This window comes from Chrysemys picta, chromosome 5 (genome assembly GCF_011386835.1).
Source record: "Chrysemys picta bellii isolate R12L10 chromosome 5, ASM1138683v2, whole genome shotgun sequence".
NCBI classification, from domain to species: Eukaryota; Metazoa; Chordata; order Testudines; family Emydidae; genus Chrysemys; species Chrysemys picta.
Genome location: NC_088795.1, coordinates 117,927,186 through 117,953,460, shown reverse-complemented (window position 1 = coordinate 117,953,460; position 26,275 = coordinate 117,927,186). Strand labels below are relative to the sequence as shown.

The following is a 26,275-nucleotide window of genomic DNA, read 5'->3' as shown; positions in this document are numbered from 1 at the left end:
GCACACAAACATTTTGTGTGTGTATGTGTGTGTTGTTTCAAACCTGTTGTTTCTGCAGAATCCTATAAAGAGTAAGGGGAGAGGGATAGCTCAGTGGTTTGAGCATTGGCTTGCTAAACCCAGGGTTATGAGGGGTATGAGTTCAATCCTTGAGGAGGCCACTTAGGGATCTGGGGCAAAATCAGTATTTGGTCCTGCTAGTGAAGGCAGGGGGCTGGACTTGATGACCTTTCAAGGTCCCTTCCAGTTCTAGGAGATAGGATAGGAAACCATATTTGGAGAGTTAAACGTGTTTGATACTCTGAATATATGAGTGAAATAAGGTCATTGGCACCATCTAATTCCATGGGGATTGGTGTGCACCGATTGTACAACTGACTGTATTATTTGCAAAAAGACCAAGGACTGAATGTCATAGAGCTTGAACTAGCCCCTTCCCTTCAGTTGAGACATGATTGGTGCCAATTCTGTACCTGTTCAGTGGATAAATGGAGGAATTTGCTTTCAGGTCCTGTTGATCAACTACTTTTTGCAAACACTAAAATCTTTTTTTTTTTATTTAAAAATGAAGAATTGCTTGAGGAACCGGCTGAACAGTTTGTAGGATTTAATATTTAGGCTCCTTGAGGTAAAACAGCTGCATTTTATTATTACAGTAAACATGTTGCGAACTTTTCCAGGGTCTCCGCTTTCTCATTTGAAACTTATCAAAAATTTAGCTTGAAGAACCAATCAAACCAGTAATTTGCCATAACTGGAAAAAAATTTTATTATTTGCAATACATTTTATTTTCATTTTGGTTTGATTTTTATATCAGTCACACTTAACCAGATTTAAGCTGCAAATATGTGTTCAAGACTTACATCGTCAATCACGCAGAAGTGATAGTATATTAAAATCTACTTATAGTCTGTGTGCAAAAGCATACAGTGCTATCTTTTCATGCAAAGTGGCATGCAAGGGCAAGAAATCCATTTCTCTAATACTGAATTGACTTTCAACGAGTGCAGGAATGGCAGAGGCAGGGCATTTAGAAAAGATATATGCTGTAAAAGATAATTGTCCTTCTGAATTAATTAACTCCAGTGACAAATGAGTGTCTCTTCACATGCAGCATGATATTTATTGCCTATTGCCTTTTGTAGAAAATATTATTTGTCTCTGTGTTGCTAATCTCTTTTCTGGAACTAGATTAATTTCCATGTGAAAGAGATAATGGCTATATTAATTTGTTTTATCAACAACTAATCAAAACACATGCTTTTTTTTTTTTCCTGTGGTGCTTTCAGAGACGCGTAAATACTTCAGGCAAGACCTGTATTACTGTGGGTGGATAGTGAGTTTGGAACCATTTTCATAAAGTCTGTGCAGTTTACACTCACTAAAATATTTGATCTGCTAGGAATGTATTTCTCTTCACAGCATTCATTTGTAGGATGTTTTTGTTTGCTTTTAATCTGAGAGATATGCTAATGTTTTAAAAATATCTTTCTTTCATTTCTCTTTTCCTCTCTATTATTGACTACTAATGGAAATCTAAAAATAGTAAGATTCTATTAAAGGTACGCTATTAAAATTGACTCACTCTGACAAATTTGTGTTATTATTGTTAGACTAATACTGTGCGATCTTCCTGCTCTGCTCTGAATGCCATTCAGTAGTATAAAATCTAATGGTGCTAGTTAACTTTTTTTGTGATGGGAACTGTGTGTCATCTGAAGCCCTAAGCACTCCTAACTATATTTTACAGCTTGAAGGTAGCAAACCTGACTTGTGCAGATGCTGATCTGGAAGCATATCGAATGCAGATGTGTAAAGAGGTGATTGCCATGTTGATGAAGAACATGGTTTTCAGACACAATCTCTCTCCTAATGTGGAGAAAAGGATGGGTTCAATTCTCAAAAAGCAGTTTTTTGCAATGGAGAATGAAGTTCGGGAGGAGTATACAAGGAAGATGGTGGCTTTAACCGCCGAATGTAATCTAGAGACTAGGAAGGAAATGGAGGTTCAGCACCAACGAGAGAGAGCTGCAAATGATGAGGCTGAAGAATTAATCAAGCGATTGAATGAGAAGGTAAATCAGGTATGAAAGTAACATAACAATTTGTATGAAATGTTATTTTTTTTCCGGTGGTTTCTCTTTTAGACTGTAATGGCCACACTGTTTTTATTTTCTTGCTATTGCAGCTGCCTAGTGAGAATGCCAGTAGTCTTTGTACATTTCACCCCTGTTTACTTAAAAAAGAAAACCCCCAAATTAATGTTTCATATTTGTCAAACCTCATCACTTCGATTAAGAAGATGGCTCAGAAGGAGTAACCAACACAATTCATTATTTGCCACTGGTGCTGCACTTCCTGCATGAACGTGTATACCTATGTATTAAATGTAATATTGCTGCTGTTCAAGCTGCCCATTTTTCAGTGAGTTGTAGAGACAAAATAATTCATATATGGAATATATTCCCACAGACCAAGATGTGCAAACGTCTACCATAGTGTCTTAAATTCTTTGTCACATGCTTGCATAAGCAACAACAAAAAATCATGTTTTATTTGAATGCAGTGTACTTGTTGTTGTTTAGTGCTTTTATGGTAATTAATAACACAGATTTTTTGCAGAAATGATGGTTACTGTGATAAAAATGACCCACCAAAGATAATAGCAGTGTGTAGGGGTTGGTGGGAAAGGGTTTGATGCAAGGCCTATTGTATGGAGGAGCATTGAATGAGGATGCAGGGTGGTGCAGACCTGTTGAGCTCTTCCATAGGAACAAATATGTATATGAGCTGTGACTCTTGCAAGGGTTCACTTGTCATTTTGACATATTTACACTAGCAGGCAGAAGGACTCAGCTGAAATTTGCTTGCTCTGCCTCTCGCTGAAGCTGACCCAGCTACCTTTCCAGCATTGTACTTTTTCTAGTGTTTTGTCCAGTTTGGTTTTAGAAGTCCCAATGATAGGAGCCACTAAGAGATCCTGGATTGACGCTGGGGAGAGAATTCAAAGCCAGACCCTTGAGCTTTTGTGCTGATCCATTTATCTCCTTCCTCCCTCTTCCCCCCTTAACTGTTGTGCTCTTTACACTCATAGAAGCAGAGAAAAGTGGACTAAAATCTATGAAAGAATCCTTACCAGCTTTAGAGATACTATAATTCATGTTGTTCCACTTTTCCTCTGGAATGTGGAGGAAAGTGGCATTGCTGGGGAATAAAATGCAGCAATCCAAAATGGAGAAATGTGGGTGAGAGACCAGATACAGAAGGGAGAAGGTTGGTGTGCCAATATAGACCTTAGCTAAGATAGGAAACATGAGGTTAGTTGAATGGGATCAGCCCTCCTTCTGTTCTCTCTCACACTGTAAATTTGTCTCTGGGTTCAGACGATGGCTAAAAATCTAAGGGTGGTGTTTTTCAGAAGTGCTTAGCTTGGCTTAACTGCTGGGAGCAGAGTGAGGCCTGTGTTGAGTGCCTATGAAAATCCCACTCTAAAATGTTTACCATTTTCCTATTATTCCATGGGTGTGGGAGGAAGCAGGCCTTGGATTTTATTTCTGATGTGTATTCTCGGCTGAGGCTTGAGTATCTTCCAGAGCAGCCACTAGTAATTTAAAAAAAAAAATTAATGGAGATATCCCCTCTCTTAGAACTGGAAGGGACCTTGAAAGGTCATTGAGTCCAACCCCCTGGCTTCACTAGCAGGACCAAGTACTGATTTTGCCCCAGATTCCTAAGTGGCCCTTTCAAGGATTGAACTCACAACCCTGGATTTAGCAGGCCACTGCTCAAACCACTGAGCTATTTCCCCCCCCATTTTTGAACTGAACTCTCAGATGTGGCTCTTAAAGGGCGTCCCTGTTTCCTTTCTTATCTGGTGCATATTTTTATTGATTGATTGATTAATTCAGACAATAAAATTTGCCCCCCGCCATTGATTTTAATGGGGGCACATTTTCACAAAAATGTCTCTGGGTTACACTGTTGTGGTAATGGGGTTTTGCTTGTCTAAACAAAGGCTCTCAATATCCAAAACTATTTTGTACTTTAATGACAAATTGTGCGGGGCAGGAAACCTGGGCAGTTCTCAAGGTTGAGTCATACATTTAAGCAGGTAATTGCATGTTTCAATTATTTAGTTGTATGCAGCGTTGTTGTAGCCATGTTAGGCCCAGGATATTAGAGAGACAAGGTAGGTGAGGTGATATCTTTTATTGGACCAACTTTTGTGGGTCAGAGAAACAAGCTTTCTAGTTTACACAGAGCTCTTATTCAGGTCTGGGAAAGGTACTGAGGCCGTGGCTACACTCGAAACTTCAAAGCACTGCTGCGGGAGCGCTCCCATGGCAGCGCTTTGAAGTGCGAGTGTGGTCACACGCCAGCGCTAGGAGAGAGGTCTTCCTGCACTGCAGATACTTCACCTCCATGAGGTGGGGCACTGTTTACACTGGCGCTTTACAGCGCTGTAACTTGCTGCACTCAGGGGGGTGTTTTTTCACACCCCTGAGCGAGAAAGTTGCAGCGCTGTAAAGCGCCAGGGTAGCCATAGCCTTCGAGTGCCACAGCTAAATACAAGATGGAACAGATTGTTTAGGATAAGTAGTTAACACATAATTTCAAGGGATTATTCAAAGTGAAGTGACCCATTGACAGCCCTCCAGTCAGGAGGGGGGAAAGCAGCTGGGGGTTGGAGGTTTTAGTGGGTTATACATTGTTGTAATATGTCATACATCCAGTGTCCCTATTCCATCCATCTTTGTTAGTGTCTAACAATGTTATGAATTTAAGCTCCCAGAGTCGTCTTTTGAAGTTGTGCAGATTTCCTTTGAGAATGAGAACTGAGAGGTCGGATATTGAGTGATTGTTTTGTGAAAAGTGTTCACCACAGGTGATAGGGTGTTTTTGACTTCTATCATTTTCCTGTGTGAGTTCACTGGAGAGAGTAGTGGTTGTCTGGTTTCACCCATATTATTATTGGGGCATTTACTGCACTGGAAGAGATACACTTTTCCTTGAATGGTCCCTTGAAAGATGTTAACTATTTATGTTAAACAATCTGTTCCACCTTGAATTTAGCTGTGAGACTCTTGAGTGTTTCCCAAACCGGAAGAAGTGCTGTGGTGGCTGGAAAGCTTTTCTCTCTGACCAACAGAAGTTGGTCCAATAAAAGATAATACCACATCCACCTTGTCAACCTGTTTAGTTGTCATTCAAATTCTAATTGAACAGTTGCTCTCTAATTCAGTTTTTAAGTTTTTCTACCTTTTAACAAGTGTACAAGGAGCATCAGATATATTCCACTACATCTACCAGGATTTCTGGTTTTAGAAAGATTGGCCCTGATTCTGAATGGAACCTAAAAGAACAGACCCCTGCATCTCTTCCAAGTTCCAGTGATTTCAGTGGGATCTGCATTGAAATCTGTGCAGTGGTCCATGCCAGTGGATTCCATTGTTATTCCAGGACCACAAAGGGGCACAAGCAGAGAATTTTTTTTCTTTTCTTGTGCCATTACATCTAGCCAAAAATTTGTGTGTGTGTTTAAATCTATAACTCATTTGGATTGAAAAGTAAGGTATCATTTGTTCATTTTCACCCAACAAATTACTGTGAGAAAGTTTGATTCTTTTGACAACATTTGCGTTGTAAGCTTTGGAGATGTCTTTACATTGCTAATAAGGCACAAGCAAAACCCAAGGGTCTTTATTTTTCAGAAACATGAATACCAGAGTTACGTATCTGACTAATGAACAGGAAGGGAGTTGTGATGCTCTCCCTGTCCCATACATCTATATCAAGCTTTACCCCAAACAACAGATATATTCAAAATGCATATTAATATTTTATTATGTATTATAGCTAGCTTGTGTCTAGATCAGTATTTCTCAAACTTCATTGCATCGTGACCCCCTTCTGACAACAAAAATTACTACATGACCTCAGGAATGGGGACCAAAGCCTGAGCTCACTGCCCGAGGTTGAGGGGCCCAAAGCCCAAGGCCCACTGCCCCAGGCGGGAGGGCCAAAGCAGAAACCCAAGGGCTTCAGTCTCAGGCAGGGGGCATGTAACCTGAGACCTGCTGCCCAGGGCTGACACCCTTGGGCTTCATCTTCAGCCCCAGGTGATGGGGCTCGGGCTTCAGCCCCGGGCCCCAACAAGTCTAATACCAGCCCTGGTGACCCTATTAAAACAGGTTGTGATTCACTTTGTGGTCCTGACCCAGTTTTGAGAACCCCTGATCTAGATGCATCCCTTGCCAATGATTGCATAGTCTATATTGTCCTTTATAGGAGCTACAATATTATTTTTGTTTAGCTTAAAAAAAAATTTCTTGCTTTTCTTTATTTTTTTTTTTTTTTTTTTGGAGTGGAGTGGAGTTTGGCGTTATCATTATTTTGTTTGCTCCCTTGATTTTTGTGCATCAGCATATGGTAGCTTTGGAACCACTTACCTTGCCACATTCAGCTTTAAAGGTTCGATCCTACTCCCTCTGAAGCCAGTGGCAAATCTCCCAGGGAGTTCAGTGCCATAGGATTAAAACATATAGGCAAAATTCACTTTTTCCCAAGTTTTCACAGAGTAAATAAACCCACTGTTGTGTGTGGAAGAGTAGAAGTGTTGATTTGAGTAATTTGAAAAGGATTAAAAACAACAGTTGCAAAGCCCTAAGCCCTGCTTCTTGCCAGCACAGGAGGAAAACAAAGATGTCAGTTTTGTGGTTTTTGTGTTTGTTTTTTTAATCTTGGATGGCACACAGGTACTATTTTGATACTGTAGTGATGGATATCCTGCCATTATTAGAACCTGGATTCCCAATCTGAACATTTGCGAGATACATTGTACTCTCTCTACTGGCTGATGAATGGTAGTGCACTACATTTATGGTCTAAGGCTCCAGCCTCGCCAAAGATTTAAGCATATGCTTGGCTGTACAAAGTGCAAGAAGCCCCATTGAAGTTAATGTATATGCTACTTTATTAGTTAAAAACTTTTTAAGGATTGCAGTAGAATTTTATAAGTAATTTTATAGGATACTTCTTCAGTTCCGAAAAGTCTTCATTATGCTTTGGCAATGTGATCTGGGTTATTAGTTGACTATGTGTAACCCTTTGTGTTATGGATAGATGAACAACTTCATCTTCTAGCATTGGCTTTTCTGTTGAATATTGAAAATATGATTTAATGTTAATATTATTTTATTTCAAAACAGCTGCTCATTTCAGATCACTTAAAGAGGATTGAGCATAGTATGCATTGAATACATCTGATCTTGTTGTAATCCTTAGTCTCAGTAATATTGATACTTTTAAAATATATTAAACACTGGTAATCATTTGGGTTTGCGTGTTTTTGTTTTTTGTCCTCTTCCAGTCTGCTATAGAATACAGGTGTCTTCTGGAAAAAATTCACAAACTTGAGCAGAACCACATGAAGAGGTTCCTTTTGGTGAGGCAGGAGGAGTACTTTGCAAAAGCTTATCGACAGCTGGCTATTTTCCAGAGAACAGAGCTCCATAATGTCTTTTTTACTCAGATAAAAAATGCCATTTTCAAAGGAGAATTGAAGTTAGAAGCAGCCAAAGCACTAGTGCAGGATTACTCTAAAATACAGGTAATGACATAAATATTCCACTCTTAACTTCCCAACAGAGAGCCATCACATAGTAATGTTTGTGAAATGTTTCTGTAATTTTCTCCACTTGTAGAGCTTGTGATGTTGCACTCTATATGATTTTATAAAAATATGCTGATGAGTGTGAATATAATGTAACTAAAATATGCTTCATGCAAAAGGTTTCTTGTAAGGTATCCTTACAAAGCTTATAATCTACTGAGTGTGGTCATCCTATTTGTATAAATGTATCACTCTTGTATCTGAACTAGAAATATGAAGTATAACTCAGAGGGTCTATTGTAATTATGCAAAGTGTGGGCCATTAATGGTGGTTTGGAATCTTGATGGCTCTCATCAGCCAGGACAATTGACTGTGGATGGCTCTGTTTGCAGGCAGGCCTTCCTGTGAGTCAGCCTGGGAGGAATAAAGGCTTGGAGTCTCACAGGAAATGTGACTATGTCACCTGGTACTGAAATCCATCCTAAACCTGGAGCAGTTCCTTTAGAGGGGGGAGAGGGGGAAAGACCCAGAGAGACAAAAGATTCCTGCCTTGTGCCAAAGCTATTGAAGTGGTGGAACAGAACAAAGGGGGCTGCAATCATGAGAAATCCCCTAGCTACCACCTGAGCAGGAACAAGGGCTGTACGAAGGGAAAGGATTGTACCGAGACTAGGAAGGCATCCAGTCTGTGATAGAAGCTTATTGAAACATCTCTGAGGGTGAGATTTTTATGTGTATTCAGTTTTGTTACTGTATCAGGTTTAGACTTGCATGTTTTATTTTATTTTGCTTGGTAATTCACTTTGTTCTGTCTGCTATTACTTGGAACCACTTAAATCCTACTTTCTGTATTTAGTAAAATCACTTTTTACTTATTAATTAACCCAGAGTATGTATTAATACCGGGGGGGGGGGGGGGGGAGGGAACAGCTGTGCATATCTCTCTATCAGTGTTATAGAGGGCGAACAATTTATGAATTTACCCTGTATAAGCTTTATACAGGGTAAAACGGATTTATTTGGGGTTTGGACCCCATTGGGAGTTGAGCATTTGAGTGTTAAAGACAGGAACACTTCTTAAACTGCTTTCAGTTTCAGCCTACAGCTGTTAGGGAACGTGGTTCAGACCTGGGTCTGGGTTTGCAGCAGGCTAGCAGGTCTGGCTCAAACCAGGCAGGGCACTGAAGTCCCAAGCTGCCAGGGCAAGAAAGCAGGGGCAGAAGTAATCTTGGCACATCAGTTGGCAGCCCCAAAGGGGTTTCTGTGATCCAACCCGTCACAGAGCTTTGCCGTGTTATCACTTTTAAACTGATTGACAGTAGAAATAAGATGCAAAACTACAGCCCCTTAATTTTGAAAATTTAAAGTCTAGACAAAAATTATTAATACATGTACATAACCATCTCCAATAATGATAGGAGTTGTGCATGTTCACTCAGGCAGTCTGTACCGGCTAATTGGGTTTTACGTTACAAATCTGAATAAAACTTGGCCTGTTTTTAAAACTCATGAGTAAAATCTTCAAAGGTGCTTAAGTGACTTAGACCCTTAGATTTAGGATCCTAAGTCACATAGGCACTTTTGGAAATTTCACAGTCTATCTTAAAGTGAAAATTGCTCTAGGGAAAGATAATGGTTTTTTTGTTTGTTTGTTTTTTAAAGAGCATGGCTCTGCATATGCTTTCTACTGAGCATAGAGCTTACTACCCTTGGGCCCCAGTTCAGCAAGCATGTGCCTAGTTTAGGCACATGAGTAGTCCTGCTAAAGTCAACAGGACTGGTCGTGCACTTAAATTTAGGGACGTGCTTGAAGTACACCTCTACCCCGATATAACGCTGTCCTTGGGAGCCAAAAAATCTTACCGCGTTATAGGTGAAACCGCGTTATATCGAACTTGCTTTGATCCACCGGAGTGCGCGGCCCTGCCCTCTTCCCCTCCCCCCCCTCCCCCCGGAGCGCTGCTTTACTGCGTTATATCCAAATTCGTGTTATATCGGGGTGGAGGTGTACCTTGTTGAATCAGGACCCTGAGTAGTCTCATTGACCTCCATGGGCTACTCTGGGTAGTAAGCACTGTGCTCAGTAGCTGGCTGTTCAGGCCCGAAGATCAACAAACTGTGTTAGACTGATGCAACTGTAATAACTTGACATAATCATCTAATTTAAAATACTTGTAACTAGCTTGTATGGAAGTTCATTGTTGTTTTTCATTTGTAAAGGCTGTTTAATATTATTCTTCTAATGCACAAAACTGGTCTAAATAGCACTCTCTCAGATGTTAGTTAAAATGAACATAACTTCTAATTAGACATATGTGTTCACATTCTTTCCTATAGGAGTACATTGAAGAGCTAATGGATTTTTTGCAGGCTAATAAGAAGTATCATCTGAGTAAAAGATTTGCGTACAGAGAGTACCTAATAAATAATATACATTTATGGGATTCCCAAGCCTCTTCTCTCTTGAACATAGCAGCAAGCCAGATAACAAGTCTCATTAACAAGACGGAAAGGTAAATATAATCTCTATTTTAACTATTTCTGGTGTCTCCACTCCTATGTTATCTGAGTGACATATGGTACTCTTCAAAAATATTTTTAGCTATCCCTAATAAAGGTTAATTAATAGAATTTAAAAGTTTACTGAGAAGATTTATTATTTTTAAAATAATTCAATAGAATATTTAGTAGCTACCATATTGGATATTCAGCATCATAGTGTAATATACTGTCTTTGGCCCTGGTCCCACAACACAGAAATACTGCTGTCCCACATACCCAGTTAGAGCCTATTTACTTCAGTGAAGCTCTGTTTCTGTGCTGAATGTTACAGGATCAGGGTCATTGTGTGTGAGTGACTAATATTGCCCTCTGGTAGCAGCCCCACTGAGAGAATAAGGTAATTTCTACTAATATTAGTGGCTAGAGAGATTCTTTAGCCCAAGTATCAGAGGGGTAGCTGTATTAGTCTGGATTAGTTTAGGACTCTCTGTTGCTCTTTAGCTCAAGTGGTAGAAGCGTGTGCTTTTGGAGCTTTAGTCAAGGGTTCTAGTCCCAACCCTTGTGTGTGATCTAGACCTGAACTATGTGTTGCTGTGAATGTGTTCAAATAAGATCTTGGTTATTTTCTTTTCTCCCAGCCTCAATCCATGTCATACAAATACATGTCCAAGAGAATGACTTCCATGTTTGATTTTAATATGTGATTTGCTTAACTGGATCATTTAGTTTTAGATTAATGCAGCGTCTTATGAGTAGTCTCAAAACTTGCCTCACAAATAAAGTGTTTCGGCCAGTTTCCTTGACTGATGGGAACATGTACTGTTGACTAATTAACAGGTGCCCAGGTTCTGCTGCTGGAGGATTATGGCTCCCACTGAAGCTAGCAAGAGTTTGGGGCTGATTATAGATCCTTTACTTACTCAGATAGTACTCATCCATGTAAATAGCCCATTTAAGTCAATGGGAATACTGTTGTTAAGAATTACTGAACAGGGCCCTATGTGCATGAAAATCTAGACCTAGATGAAAAGTCCAACTCCGATTCACTTCTAAATTTAGCATTTAGGGTGAGGAGCTGGATAGATGGTCTCAAATTGGCATGCATAAAAGTTTTCCAAAGGAAAGATGGTCTCCACAGTTGACTGAGTTTATAAATGATATAATTGGTATAGATCTTTATTAGCAGACAAGCCACATGCTGCTGGGAATATTAAAGAATAAATGTTGGCTAAAGTAATAAGTAAAAATGAATGGCAGAAAAATATTTATTTAACTGCTTTGGGATATTTCTTTTAGATCATATAGGCTCTGGGCTGATCCAGATATTGTATTTGAGGATACTGTAGAAATATCCCTGAAGGTAATATGGAGACATAAAAATGATGAAATGGTGCTGGTGAAATGAGCAGTTAAAATTACATGACAATATAGAACAGTTTGAGGGAAAACTCTAGCTAGTACCAAAAGAGCTGCAGCATCTGCTAGCCTGGCATGTGGCGAAACGAGTATGCCAGGAAAGTAGAATGTGTCAGTGTGCAGGAAAGCAAATTACTAATTTTTTTGTTGATCTTGTGCCCATATCTTTCTTTATATATTTTAGACATCTATATTGGAGCCAGTTGTCAGTCATTTGGGTGCCATGAATTACAGAAACAAATATAAAATAGATTAATATAATCCAAACTTCTCAGCCAGTAACAGGACCATATAGACATCTTACTATTTAAATTGTTTTCTTTCCTGCTATTGTTCTCAATTGAAAGGTACAAATAATAGAAGATTTAGAGCAGGGCTGTGTGGCAGGGCAGGGGTGTGAAACCCCTTGAATGTCCTGCTAAAATGCTGGCTAAGCCCTGCTTTCGGGCAGAGAGGCCAGGGGCAGAGGCTCAAAGCAGCCAGCAGGGAGCCCAGCTGCGGACCCTAACGAGGGCTGGCTCACTGCAATAGACTGAGCTAAGCAGCGACAGCTGAGCTGTAGGCTGGGCGGGCTCTAAAAGCCCTGAACAAAACTCAGTTGGGGAGCTAGCCTAGGAGGGGACAGGAGGCTACATCTCTGTCTCCTTCCCAGAGGAAGGGAGCCTCAAGGGCCAAGAGACCCTGGAACGGGTTAGAAAGGGGATAACTGTTGGGGGATAAAGGGGACTACATGGTGGCACTGTAAAATAAAGCACAAGGGTGAAACACCAGAAGAAGGCATGAGAACTCTTATTTTACCAGCCTGGGCACAGGGCAAGAAGGTGGAAACCTGTGCGGACCCTGTGACAGGCTGTCAAACAATTAAAAAAAAATAAATCACAATTAATCATAGTTTTAATTGCACTGTTAAACAATAATAGAATAACATCTATTTAAATATTTTTGGATATTTTCTATACTTTCAAAGATAGACTCAGGGCCCAGGACTTCAGCTCTGCTCGGGGCTCAGGGCTCTAGTCCCGCTCGGGGCTCCAGGCTTCATCCCCCATAGGGCTCGGGGCTCCAGTCCCATATGGGGCTCAGGGCTTCAGCTCCCCCTCGGGGTGCGGGGCTCCAGCCCAGCACTTCAGCCCACCTGTGGAGCTACACGCTGGGGCTTCAGCCTCCCCACCCTCCCACCGCCGCCGATGCCTCTCTCCCCATCCAGAGGAATGCGATTAATGCTTTAACAAATAATGCGTTAATTTTGTTTTCAGTTCATCACAGGCATTAACTGTAATTGATCAACAGCCCTAGTTTAGAGGCCCAAAGGCAGACTGATATGCGGTACCAGAGATCATGTTCTGTATCTGCAAGTAGTGCAAAACTCACAGCGCTTCATTAGAGACTGGATAACTGTTCTTTGAGAGCCAAGTAGCTTACCTTATTTTTGTAACCTTTTGCTCTTCTATTTAGCCACCTATTGTAGTAGCTGTCACTTGTTGAGTCATGACTACCATTAGACTATTGAGCAAGGACAGTCTTCCTATATGCCTGTACTCTGCTTTGCATGTTTTGGGTGCTACTATAATGTATGTGCAACTACATGGCCAAAACCAATCTTACCACCTCCTATGTAATATAATGAAGACCCCACTTCTGCAGCCTGTAACTTCCATCATTTCACATCACTTTCAAAACAGATTATGCTTTTGGTCTCCTTGAGAAAAGTTCTTTGGTTGTTCTGCAGACATTGTTACTTTGGGAAGGCCCTTAATGAGAAGCTGTAATTGAATAGGCCATTGGATTTAATCATGAATCCATAGGAGCCGATTACTAAAATGAAGGAAGAACTGGGGTTTATTAAACTGGAAAAGTAGCTTTAGTTCATTGTTTAATAACTGATACTGAACTTGAGTTGCAAAATAAAAAAAAAATCAATGACTAGAAAAGAGAGAGAGGAGAGTTACAAGAAAAAAAATCTCAGTAGTTGAAAGGCAAGGCCTGGGTAGCTTTTGGTGATGTTACAGTGTGACATTCACTTACACAAAAAACTGCAGCGCTAACATGAGCAATTAGAAAATCCTAGTGTAAAACAACGCTTTTCTCTCTTTAACTTCGCGTGCTATTCATTGCCTATAATATTCAGAGGGGTGAGGAAGAATTTACAAGTTGGGTGAGGGATGCAGTTCTACTTTCAAGAGAAATCTTGTGATTGTGTTTCTTACAACACAATTAGTTTTGCACCCAGATCTACAAACAATATCAGCAAATGGCTTTTCCTCTCACCATGTAAGTAATAGGAAGGTTGGATGGAGGATTCCCCAGATTTTTTTTCATAGTTTCAAATTTTAAACTAAATTCTGCAAAGTTAGAGACACTTGCAAAACAAAGTGACATTATTCTGTTATCTTGTGTGACCCTGCTATAACTTCAGAACACCCCCCAGCCCTCACACACACACAACACACACACAAGATGTTTGCTTTCAGAAGATTGGCAAGACCTGTGTGCTATTTTTTCATTCCCTGGATGTTGATATTGTAAAACTACACAATGTAGTATTTCAAAACATTCTCCAGAGTTAGGCAAAGCTGAGAATCATGCCCAAAACCCAGAAGAAGATTTCCATGGAAGGTCGGCTAGAATTTCAATCTTTAATTATAAGGGGAATTGGGGAATATTTACAGACCAGAGCATAAGAAATATTAAGAGCAAGAAAAGTCTGAACCAAAATGCTGGTCCTTTTAAATTGTATCATTAATCTTCTCTGCTTTTTCATCTTACCCTTCAGTTCCCACTTCTCTAATTACAAATGTAGATGTTCCTTTATCAAAACCAGTATACAGTAGATTAGGTACTTTAAACGTATGGATGGGATGAAAGGGAATTTTGAGAGATGCATAATTGTTTTATATCTAGAAATGAAATTGGGAAAAGATGTGAATAAGATAGAATACACATAAACAAATTCAGAGGTAGCATAAAACAGGCATGACATAAATGCTGTAAAGGACTTTTAAAAGCAGAGCTAATAGAATGTTTAAAATATATTGGGTAAAAAGTCAATTGAGATTCATGTGAAAAAGATACTGTAAGAATGTTAACAAAATAAGTAAATGTGGGTTTCAGTTATAAAAACAGCCACTCTAGGACTATAGAGAAAATTTCAAACAAAATCTAGAGGCCAGTATTTTGAAACTTGGCTGTCTAAAGTTAGCATTTAAATAAGAAGCTTGACTTTTCTGAACAGCTCAGCTCCTTTTGAAAATCAAGCTGCTGATTTGGTGCCTAAATACGGATTTAGGTGCTTAACTCTAGGTATTTGCTGTGCTGTTGTAGTCGTGTTGGTCCCAAGATATTTGAGAGACAAGGTGAGTGAGGTAATATCTTTTATTGGAACAACTTCTGTTGGTGGAAGAGAAAGCTTTCGAGTTGGTCTCTTTTTGCTAACAGAATTTGATCCAGTAAAAGATATTACCTCACCCACTGTGTGTCTCTAACTCTAGGTATACAAGTTTTAAAATTTTGCCCATAATATAGTAGGCAATGATGGATATTCAGATGTCTCTGGGCCAGATTCTCTCTCCATTCTGCCCTCTTTGCATCACTCAGCGCAAAGGGGCTGGACTCTGGCCTGTACAGCCTACTGAGAATTCTGCCAGGGGTTAGGGAGCTCTCAGGCGGCATAAAGTCAGTGTAGTTAGTTCCTATGCCAACCATTCCCCTTCACTCCCCCCCGTACAAACACTGGCTTAGGGGTTGAGGGTGAGTGTAGCTGCACTCTGCCAAATCTCAGCTGGCCCCCTTAGGGAGCTGGGCTGAAGCAGATGTAATCTGTGAATTAGGGATCTGTAACCAGCTATAATCAGCTCCTAGTCTGCCGCCCTTTCCCTATGTTGAATGTGAAAGAGAATCTGACTCTGTCTTTTACAAAGAAATGTTATACTTTGAACATGGTTCCCTAGACGCAAGAGGACAGGTGTGATGTCTGATTAAAATATAATTACGCAAGCCATTATTTCTACCACTGTTATATAATTGCAACAAAGCTTATGCAAAGTGTAACACATGGCCAGAAAGGGTTAAACAGCTTGCAGGCTAAGGCTATGTCTACACTGCCGACGTTACAGCGTGGCTGCAGCAGTGCTGTGACTTGGGCAGGATAGTCACACTTTATCATCGGAGGAGAGCTCTCCCAGCAAAAAAAATAACCACCTCGAACGAGGGGTGGTAGCTTTATCGCCGGGAGTACGGCTCCTGTTGATAAAGCGCTGTCTATACTGCTGCTTTTCAGCGCTAAAACGTTTGTCACTCGGGTGGATGTTTTTTCACACCCCTGAACGACTAAAGTTTTAGCACTGAAAGTGGCAGCGTAGACACAGCCTCACTAACGCAAAGTGACCTTTAAAGACATGTTACACCTTAGAGACTAACAAATTTATTAGAGCATAAGCTTTCGTGGGCTACTGCCCACTTCTTCAGATGCATAAGTAGCCCACGAAGCTTATGCTCTAATAAATTTGTTAGTCTCAAAGTGCCACAAGTACTCCTGTTCTTTTTGCGGATACAGGCTAACACGGCTGCTACTCTGAAAAAAGACATGTTAGAAAGGTATGCAAATGGAAATTAAGGCCATTCATGCTAAATAGGCTAAAAATTTGAAATGCAAAGCTATATTGTTAGAAGTGATACTAATTGTATGTATCGTTAATTCTAGCCTTGTAAACAGACAGTTCCTGTCCGTCACTATAGCTACAAATTCAGAGATCAAAAGGGAATATTAACATTTAGATGAACCTTGGGTAAAATAATGTCTATATGTCTCTTTGAAGTTTATAATAGACTGCCTAATGGATAAATTGTCCTGTGTTTATTTGTGTAACTAATTACTTGTGGTGTTTAGAAAGCAAAAGGTTACATCAGAAGCCTATTGTTTAACCAGGACTGTGTGGTCAAGTGGCTGCTAGAACACTGTATAAAAAGAGAGACCCTGGCATCCTGATCCTGTTCATCTCAGATTTGCTCAAGGTTTCATTCAGGGGAAGCCTAAGCCACAAGGACAGAGATCCCAGTTCTAACTGGATTGCCCTGAAATATAACCATTGGACTATAACCTATGGATTATTTCTGAAAGAACTCTTTGCAACTACAAAGCTCACCATCTCTGCTATGAATCTGAATCTTTAGAATTGAACTCATGTATATTGATCTTTTAACCATACTCTCTCTCTCTCTTTTGTTTTTTAGTAAATTTTAGTTCAGTTAATAAGAATTGGCTGTAGCGTGTATTGGGGTAAGATCGGAAATATTCAATAACCTGGGTGGTAATGTGTCCAATCCTTTGGGATTGGTAGAACCTTTTCTTGTATATGATGAAATAAATTTTCAGAAATCATCATATTTGACTTAGGTACCTGAGGCTGGATCACTTTAAGGGAACTGTGTTGTTTGGACTTCTGAGTAACCAGTAAGGTAATAAAGAAGCTGTTTTATGCTGGCTTGGTAAATCTAAGTATCGGAATATCCACCAGCTTTATGGGGATTGTCTGCCTCATTCTTTGCAGTTCACCCTAATTGAGTGACCACAGCTGGCCCCCACTGGGATCCCGGTCACAGTCTGCTGCCCTTTCCCTATGCTGAATGCAGAAGAGAATCTGACTCTCTTTTACAAAGATATGTTCTACTTTGAACATGGTTCCCTAGAGGCAAGAGGACAGGATCACCATATCTCTGGTGAAAACAGGACTTTCCTTTTTAAAGAAAAGAAGAGAAACCAATTCTTGAGTTAAGTTATCCAGGAAAAGAATAGTAGAGGCTGGAAAATAAAGAACCATCAAATCCCAAACCCTGATAGTTAAAGTGATGAAAGGTATAAATAAATTGCTCTGCAAATCACTGGCCTCACTTAGGTGTGTTATAAACATCAAATTTGCTGTTGTGGATCAGACCATTGCATAGCAGCCTACCTTCACCATTGGCCAATACCTGACATAGAATCAATTCCCCTCCAACAAAGCAGCTAAGCAGTTATTGGTTTGCTGTACAGTATTTAGGGGAGAATAATTCTTTCGCATCCCCCACATGCTTATTATGGTACCACAAAAACATGACATTTGATTACCCCTCACATGCTATCTGTTGTAATAACATTATCTAGTTCTTGTTTAAAATCCATCCATACTCCTTGACTTGATTACCCTCTATGGCTGTGAATTCCCCATTTTGACTATTGTATAGGCTGAATTTTGTTTCTTTCTGTTAAATTCCATTAGTGTCCCATTATTTTCACATTATGGGACTATGTAACAGCAAAGTGCTTTTCGGTATTTCCTTATGCCCTCTATCATTTTGAATCACCCAGTCAAATACCCTTTAAATCACTCTCTCCAGACTGAATTATCCTAGTTTGGGGAGTCTCTTACTCATGTGAATCTTTTCCAGTCTTTGCTATATCTTAAAACGACCACAGTTGAACCCAGCACTACTGATTTGTTATTATTTTATTTAATAGAAGAACTGATAGCTATGCCTACTGTTAAGGTTGCTTGACATATTTAATTCTATATATCTGTATATATGGTAGTAGAACCTAAAAGCTTCAATGAGGTCAAAGCCCCATTGTCGTAGGTACTGTACAACATATAGTGAATGGCAGTTCCTGCCTTAGAGAAGTTTAAAATCTAAGAGATAAGACACAGCCGATGGATGAAACAAATAAGCGGGTAACAGTGTCTGAGATACCCGAATGAGAAAAATAATAGTGTGTCACCACATGTAATTGATATTGGTCATGTCACTTAATGCACTTCGGGAAAGTGATCTAATAATAAGGTGATAAGAGTGATATAAGAAGCTGTATAAAGTAGAATGGAATTTAGCGTAGACTAGCTGTATGAACAATACATAGCCAATCAGTAACAGTAATTGCAGTAATCAGATGCGTGTCTACCATTGTGCAATATGTCACTGCAATATTTTCTGCTGTTGTCTGTCCTTTAATGCATAGAGCCATTTTATTTGTATTTGTGCTATTGTGAGCAGATATCTTCATTGAATTCACCACAATCTAACCTCCTCTCTTGCTTCAGAAGATTCCACAGCTTCAGTGCCCATCAGCATATTAGGAGTTTAGACCATTGCTGCTAATACACATTATCTTACATTTATGCAAGTTAAATGTCCTCTGCCATCAAATTGTCCATTTCATTTATATGTTTAAATCCATCCAGAGTTTCTCATAATCCTCCATTTTACTAAACAAATCAACTTAGTGTCATTATCATACTTTACCAACTCCTTTTACCTTTTGTTCAAAATCTATTTAATATTTTTTATCAAATACTGGCAATCACCTTGGTACACCAACATTTGACCTGTAGGACAGCCTTCACTGTAACTTTTTAAATTGCTTTACTGGTTCAAGCTTATCCATTTATTAGTCATTTTCCTTAATTGTCTCATATGAGAGACCTTTTCAAAAAAGCATTCGGAAAAATCTAAGTGAATTACATTCATGCTGCTTTATCTATCATTTTGTTAACATTTCCAAAGAAGTCTCATAGATAGAAAGCTCATTTTTATCATTTTCCTTACGATGCTGGGGTTGACCTGTCCAGGCAATACTTGTCCAAGTGTTGTACTACTTTAACCTTACTGGAACTCATAATAACCAGTTTCCCCAGTAGCACAATGAGCCCCACCATTTTGTAATTCCTGGGTTCTAGATAGTCAAAAAGGCACCAGATTAGTGACTTCCCTGGTTTTTTTCTGAACTATTGCTATTTTTAAAGTGTTATGGCTTCATTTCTCCAAGAACTCTGCTCCTTCACACTTCATTTCCTTCATAACCCTTTGATAACATCATCCGGTTCTGGCAATTTACTGAACTTCAGGAACTCATATTGCAGTATGAATTTCTCCCTGGATTTCAATCTCTAATAAGACCACAATAATTTCCTGTGATATGTGGCCTTAAATCCTACCATCATCTACAGTAAAGTCAAAATCAAAACATTCCTCTTACTGATCTCTTTTAGTAGTGTACTTTTTATTCTTCTCCATTTAAGTCGTGTCCATTGCATCAATAAATATTTCTCCAAACAGTCCTTTGATGTCCCCTTCCACAGTAGCTAACCTACCCATTGTTATCATCACTGTGTCAGCAGAACATAAGCCTTTAATCTCTTGGGGCCTGACCCCACCAGGTGCTGAGCACCTGCTATCTGCATTAAGGTTAATGACTTGCTTAGCACCTCTCTGGGTCTGGATTTTACTATGAGGAATTACTCGTTACAATTCTGATCTGGACCTCTGCAGAATATCGATCCAGTTGGGTGAAATCCTGGTCCCACTGAAGTCCTTGGCAAAACTCCCATTGACTTCAGTGGGGCAAGGATTTCACCCCTTGTTTCTATCATGTGAGCTTTCTAATCAAATAGATTCCATCCCTTAGTCGTGTCCACACTCTAAAATAGCAGTGGTTTACTTTACTCCTTCAGATATAATACAACTCTATACAACCTAACCTACCCATCAGACAAACTATAGTTTGAAGTCTGAAGCCCTTTCGCTATTTTTTTAAATTGTCAATCATACCTCGAGTTGTCATTTATTCTGGGCATTCTAGCTGGCTCCTTTTTTAGTTTTGACTAAGTCTTGAGCGTTAGCCTGGAGACGCTTTCATTTTTGTCTCTTAGAGGTATAACCATTATATTATTAGCATTATTTAACTGAAACTCTGCTTCTGCTTGAACTGATGGCTACACCTCCTTGTCTCTATTGTTTGTGTCATGGGAAACTCAGTCCATATTACTTTTTACTGGCCCCTGTGGTTGTAGTACCCACGACTACCAAAATGTAATCTGAGTGCCTTTTAAGATTTTTACATGTAAAAAAAATTCCACAGAATAAATCAACATGGAACTAATGAGATGTGTGTCTATCATCGTCCCCATCATCAGTGTGTGTATCACCACCCTGGTCACTTAGCTGGCATGTTACATCACTTTCCCCCCACCTTTCATCTCATGGCCCCAATTCTGATTTCTGCTGCAGCCCCTTTACTCTACTCTGGGTAGGGATTGTAAAGGGACTGCAAAGACTCCTGGGTAATTCCCTCAGCACAAAATAGATTAAAGGTATTTAAAAGTAATATCTTAATTCAGTGATTCTCAAAGCCGGTCCGCCGCCTGTTCAGGGAAAGCCCCTGGCGGGCTGGGCTGGTTTGTTTACCTGCCGCATCCACAGGTTCGGCCGATCATGGCTCCCACTGGCCGCAGTTCGCCGCTCCGGGCTAATGGGGGCTGTGGGAAGCGGCGTGGGCCGAGGAATGTGCTGGCTGCCCTTCCCGCAGCCCCCGTTGGCCCGGGGCGGCGAACCGCAGCCAGTGGAAGCCGCGATCGGCCTAACCTGCGGACATGGCAGGTAAACAAACCCGCTTGGCCCCCCCCAGCGGCTTTCCCTGAACAAGCGGCAGACCAGCTTTGAGAACCACTGTCTTAATTGATTATTATTTTGCATAACTTGTTCATCCTCTTATCTAATCCCGCCACCCACATGTTAAACTACTTTGTTTTCCCTTGTATTTGGCACAGAAAGGAGCCTAGATACAGAATTTGCAGTTCCCAAAGCTGAAGGGAGGCTTGGCACTACCCAATCTATCTGCCACATCATTGGGATTTATAATCAATTGGTTTCAGGCAAGGACAAACATTATTTGGCTTCAAGTAGAGCACGTTGACAGCTGGTGGCATTGCTTTGAAGGCTTTTTCCAACAGAAGATTTTTTTTTTTAAAAGGTGATGGATGGAAGTTGAAAAAATTGAGTTCTGCAAAACTTAACAAATCTACGTGATAAGGAGGGAGGCTGAGCTGAGCTCAGCTCCTCATTAGAATTTAAAGCAAGTTTGATAGGCAGGGGACAGTGTTCTGTTGCTCATTTAATTGACTGTAAACTCTCGAACAGTAGATGGAGAAGCAAGTGCTGGCTTTGAACTGGAGCTCTCTATTCACTTTGGGTAAAATGCAAATGCCACACAACTAAATAAATATTCCTCAACTTGGCTTTAATTTGATTATTTGGGGAATTTGAGGTAAAATCTAACTTGAAAGAAATGTGGGACAGCTAAATTCATATGGACAAATCCTAGGTGAGCACAGAGCCGGGACACCCCGATGTCCTCACCGCCACCTGCCAGGCACTCTCAGCCCTGCACTCCCCAAAGCAGGTGAGGGGGAGCTCCGTGGGCCTGGGAGGCAGAGCACAGGGCTGGGGACACAGGGTGTAGCCAGGTGATTCCTGGGGATGTCCTGGGGCTCCTGGGGCTAAACGAGCTTGGCTGCACTGGCCCTTTAAAGCTGCAGCTTCTGCCCTTCCTAAGTAAATTCACAAAATCAATGGGAATTGGTCTCAATTCTTTCCTGAAAAGGGCTGAATAAAGGACTACAAGATTTGGCCCATAGTCCAACTATTGGAGTGTGTTGGAGACTTTGCTGCGACAGAGGCATGTGAGCCCCATATGTTATTAGGTCCTGATTTTTAGGGGGGGCTGTGCGCGCACAATTCCATTTGAAACCAATATGAGCTGCATAGTGCTCAGCCCTTCTGAAAATTGGGTACTTGGAGAATAATTGAGGAAGGGTTTGAACAAAAATCCACAGTGTTAGGGATAGTACTTTCAGCCCAGGTTCCATTTTGACCCTTTTAACCTCCTTTTAGGGAATACTCATTTCATATTTAATATTAGAAATATTTCTTGTGCGTCATGGTGATAACTGCGAAAATCCAAAATCCTAACCTGGTTGATTTAAGATCCTCCTTTATATCCCTGTTGTTTAAAGGTATTTGGGGAACTCCTGAGTGACAAGAATAGCAGCAGTCTTTATAATGCAATTAGAGTTGTTTATAGGGAAAGAGACTTATCTGACTATACTTTATTGCATCTAGCCCATATACTCATGTGAATTAGAGAAGTCAATGGAGTTAGACTGGTGTCATAATCTTGCAAGTCAACCCCGAATCCAAAAGATGTCCTGTAAGTGTAAAACTGGGAAAGTTTGGTCTTTGGAGTTGCTATATTTCTCTGTTCATCCAAAATCCTGGTAATTCTTTTGATTGATTTTGAAAGTTATAGGAGAAGTGAGTGAAAGTCTTTGCACAGGTTTTGCTAACTATCATTTGTAGTGTGTATAAAATTATTGTGCATGTGTGATAAGAGATTATATATATAATATTAAATATATGTTAAATGTTAAATATATATATAAATGTAACATTTAAGGGAGACTTTACATTTTTTAGACTATAATGTATAAATATAAAACATGTCTAATTTGAATATTCTATACAATACTCTTATTTTTCCTTGCATGAATCCCATCAAGTGGGGTCCACTCTACAAGTCCTCTCCTTCCAACGTGCTCTTTTCAGTGCTGTATCCTCTATCACAGCACATGCTAACATGTTTTCCTTTATGACATACCACCACTTCTTCTTGGGTTGGCTTCTCTGTCTTTCTCCTTCAGTCCTGAGTGGTTGTACTCTTTCCCACTAGTTGTCAGGACTGTGCTTGACACGACCAAACCACTTGAGCCTGCACTCTCTCATTTTTTCGTTTACGCACATTACTTTGAGCATCTTCTGTCTAATACTAACTCTATATGTGTATGGGTCTCCTTGTTTTTTTCCCCTCCTTCCTTCCCATTCTCCCTTCACACTCCCATTTGTTTATTCACCTCTTGCCTATTATTTATATGCTACACTGTGAGCTTTCTGAGGCATGGACTGTCTTTGTATTATTTGCTTGCATAGCGTCCAATACAGTGGGATCCTGAGCCTTGTAAGAGGCTTTGATCAGGGGATTGGACTAGATGACCTCCTGAGGTCTCTTCCAACCCTAATATTCTATGATTCTATTAAGCATTACAGCAATAGAAATAAATAATAACTATGTGCCTTTATACAAACACACAGTGTCTACTGTTAAGTATTCATGGTAACTGGTATTAAACACTCTTATTACAGAGCTGGTCATTTGTCTGAAAATCATTTGGGAACACTTCTAGACCAAACTCAGGCAGAAGTTCATTCTGTTAAACAGAAGTTGGATCATAATTTAAAACAGGAAAAGCAAAGGCTTCACCAGAAACTCGTTACTAAGAGAAGACGAGAAATGTTGCAAAAGGTAATTATGTACAGTGTAACCATTTACCCTGCGATTATGCTGAAAAATACCCGATTGAATTGAAAGATAAAGCCTAATTCTTTCATGATGATGAAGATAATAAACATCCATGCTAGGATAGTAGAGGAAAATCAGTCTTCATAATTTTTAGTGGCGTTACCACAATGCACAGTAGAACCTCAGAGTTATGAATACCAGAGTTACGAACTGACTGGTTAACTACACACCTTATTTGGAACTAGAAATACACAATCAGGCAGCTGCAGAGACCAAAAAAAGAGCAAATACTGTACAGTACTGCATTAAACGTAAACTACTGAAAAAAATAAAGGGAAAGTTTTAAAAAAAAGATTTGGCAAGGCAAGAAAACTGTTTTCTGTGCTTGTTTCATTTAAATTAAGATGGTTAAAAGCAATATTTTTCTTCTGCATAGTAAAGTTTCAAAGCTGTAATAAGTCAGTGTTCAGTTGTAAAGTTTTGAAAGAATAACCATAGCGTTTTGTTCAGAGTTACGAACATTTCAGAATTACAACCAACGTCCATTCCCAAGGTATTCGTAGTCTGAGGTTCTACTGTATTGTCTTAACTGAGCAGTTATTCATAGCCTGACAGCATAAGACCAGATCATTCCCTATCATTGAGAAAACCTGCAGGTGATATACATGAAGAAAATTCTGAATTTCCATTTGTGGTTTGACATCTCACCAGGTCAGGAATATAGGGTTAGATTCAACACAGTGGGGGCAGGCAGCATGACCCTCCAAACCCACCGAGGTTCCAAACTCTATGAAGGAAAATGCCTTGGAGCTCTGGCAATCACGCAGAGGGCCAACACTTCCATTGTACTCTCTGGGCTTCCCACTGGTGCCCATCTCCATCTTGACCTGGGTTAATTGACTTTACACCAAAATGCATAATTGGCCAATTTAGGCTCCTGTATGTGAATTGTAAAGAAATAATCAAAAGATGCAGGAAATCCATTGGGTTAGTTGGGACAGACGTTTCAAAATGTTCTGGTGGTCTTAAAAGATAAATTGTGTTAAAACAAGGAGAGAGCAAGTATGAAGAGAAATCTAGGGCTTCTTTTAGTGGCATTCAGTATCTTTTTTTTCTCCCCACAAGGGTAGCTTTGGCTAGCTTTATAGTGAAAATATTGCATAGTGTAATATGAAATATCAGTACACCATTTTTCTCTTCTTTCCTCTGTGTTTCTTTGATCAGAGTTTGCATTTGGAATTTTACCGGTTCATTAGATTTCTGACCCTTTCCGATATTTGAAAATATGTCAGGGCATGAGATAAAGTGCACACTGCATTTTTGTAGGTGTTAGCATTTTATCTAACTTCAACCCAAATTAATAGTGGCCTTTTGGGCACATATGAATGCAGTGCTGATATTATGCAATGAAGTTATCGTTTTGAGTATTACCAAAAAAATCATGTATAATTTCACCTTGGTATGAAATATGTATATAGGGGATTGGAACTAGAAAGAAGTTTTTTCTATTTACCTTGTATCTTTTTTTTTTTTTTGTAAATGAATAAGCAGAAAGAACAAAGAAAGGAGCAGATGTCGATAGGAGACACTTTCAAAACCACTAAAGAGGTTAGCCACTACTTGAGCCACTGGCAGAAGCTTCTGACTGATCATGCTGTTGAATTTGAAGAGCTTATTGAAAAGCTTGATAATGATGCCAGCGAAGAAATAAAAGTGCTTAGATTTACTTTGACAGAGAAAGCTATTGATGAACTTAAACGCATTCAGTATGGAGTAATCACTCAAGAACTGTTAAAACTGAGTGTGCCAAAGCCATTCCTGCAACAAATTGTTGAGGAGCATAAAAAGGAAATTGCTATTCAGACTGAACAGCTTGAAAAAGAAGAACATGACAAAAATATGGCCACTCGAGAATGGCTTGAGAATACCAGGCAAAAACTGAGCCAAGAGCTGGAACACAGAATTGCAGAACAAAAAAAATTAAGGAGTTGGGAACAGTTAGTGTTCAAGTAAGTATCTGTCCATTTTCTTTTCTTGGTTATTCCTCTAATAAGTATGAGTTTAACACACATGTGGGCTTAATTTTTAACTATCAATTCTTTGCTATAAACTTTGGATATGAGTTTCACCGGTTCATAGTACCCACCACTCCTACTGCAGTCAATATGTGCTGTCGTTGCTCTGTGCTTGTGAAAATTAGCAGCTTTGGTTTGTTTGGGGATTTTTAATGAAAATTCCAAGGAGATGAATTTGTTAAAATTATAAGGGTGATTTAGAATTTTTAGGCTTTAATTCAGTATATATGCCATACTTTGTTTGCAAAACTCTCAGTATTCAGAGATTCCCAGATCCCAAGGCTAGAAATGATAATTATGAATGTCTGCTCTGACCTCCTGTATAACACAGGCCATAGAACTTCCTCCAAAATAATTCATAGAGCATATCATTTAGAAGAACATCCAAACTTGATTTTAAAATTGTCATGATGGAGAATCCACCATGACCCTCGGTAAATTGTTCCAGTGGTTAATGGCTCACCGTTAAACATTTATGCTTTATTTTCAGTCTAATTTGGCTAGCTTC

At 39.7% G+C, this 26,275-nt stretch overlaps 1 protein-coding gene across 11 annotated transcripts in view; it reads left to right on the top strand.

Annotated features, from left to right (window-relative positions):
* EVC2 (EvC ciliary complex subunit 2) overlaps positions 1-26,275 on the top strand; it is a 166,657-nt gene that overhangs the window by 76,820 nt on the left and 63,562 nt on the right. For 5 of the 11 annotated variants that reach the window (XR_010601916.1, XM_024106873.3, XM_024106871.3 and 2 more), the window contains 5 exons: positions 1,752-2,085; positions 7,371-7,610; positions 9,952-10,127; positions 23,536-23,695; positions 25,241-25,701. Coding sequence is in view for 10 of the 11 variants with exons in the window: in XM_024106873.3 (XP_023962641.2) it covers positions 1,752-2,085; positions 7,371-7,610; positions 9,952-10,127; positions 23,536-23,695; positions 25,241-25,701 (1,371 nt within the window). In the remaining variant the exon portion in view is untranslated. The remainder of the gene's footprint in view (positions 1-1,751; positions 2,086-7,370; positions 7,611-9,951; positions 10,128-23,535; positions 23,696-25,240; positions 25,702-26,275) is intronic. The other 6 variants (XM_065598187.1, XM_008170167.4, XM_065598186.1 and 3 more) reach the window with 3 other exon arrangements.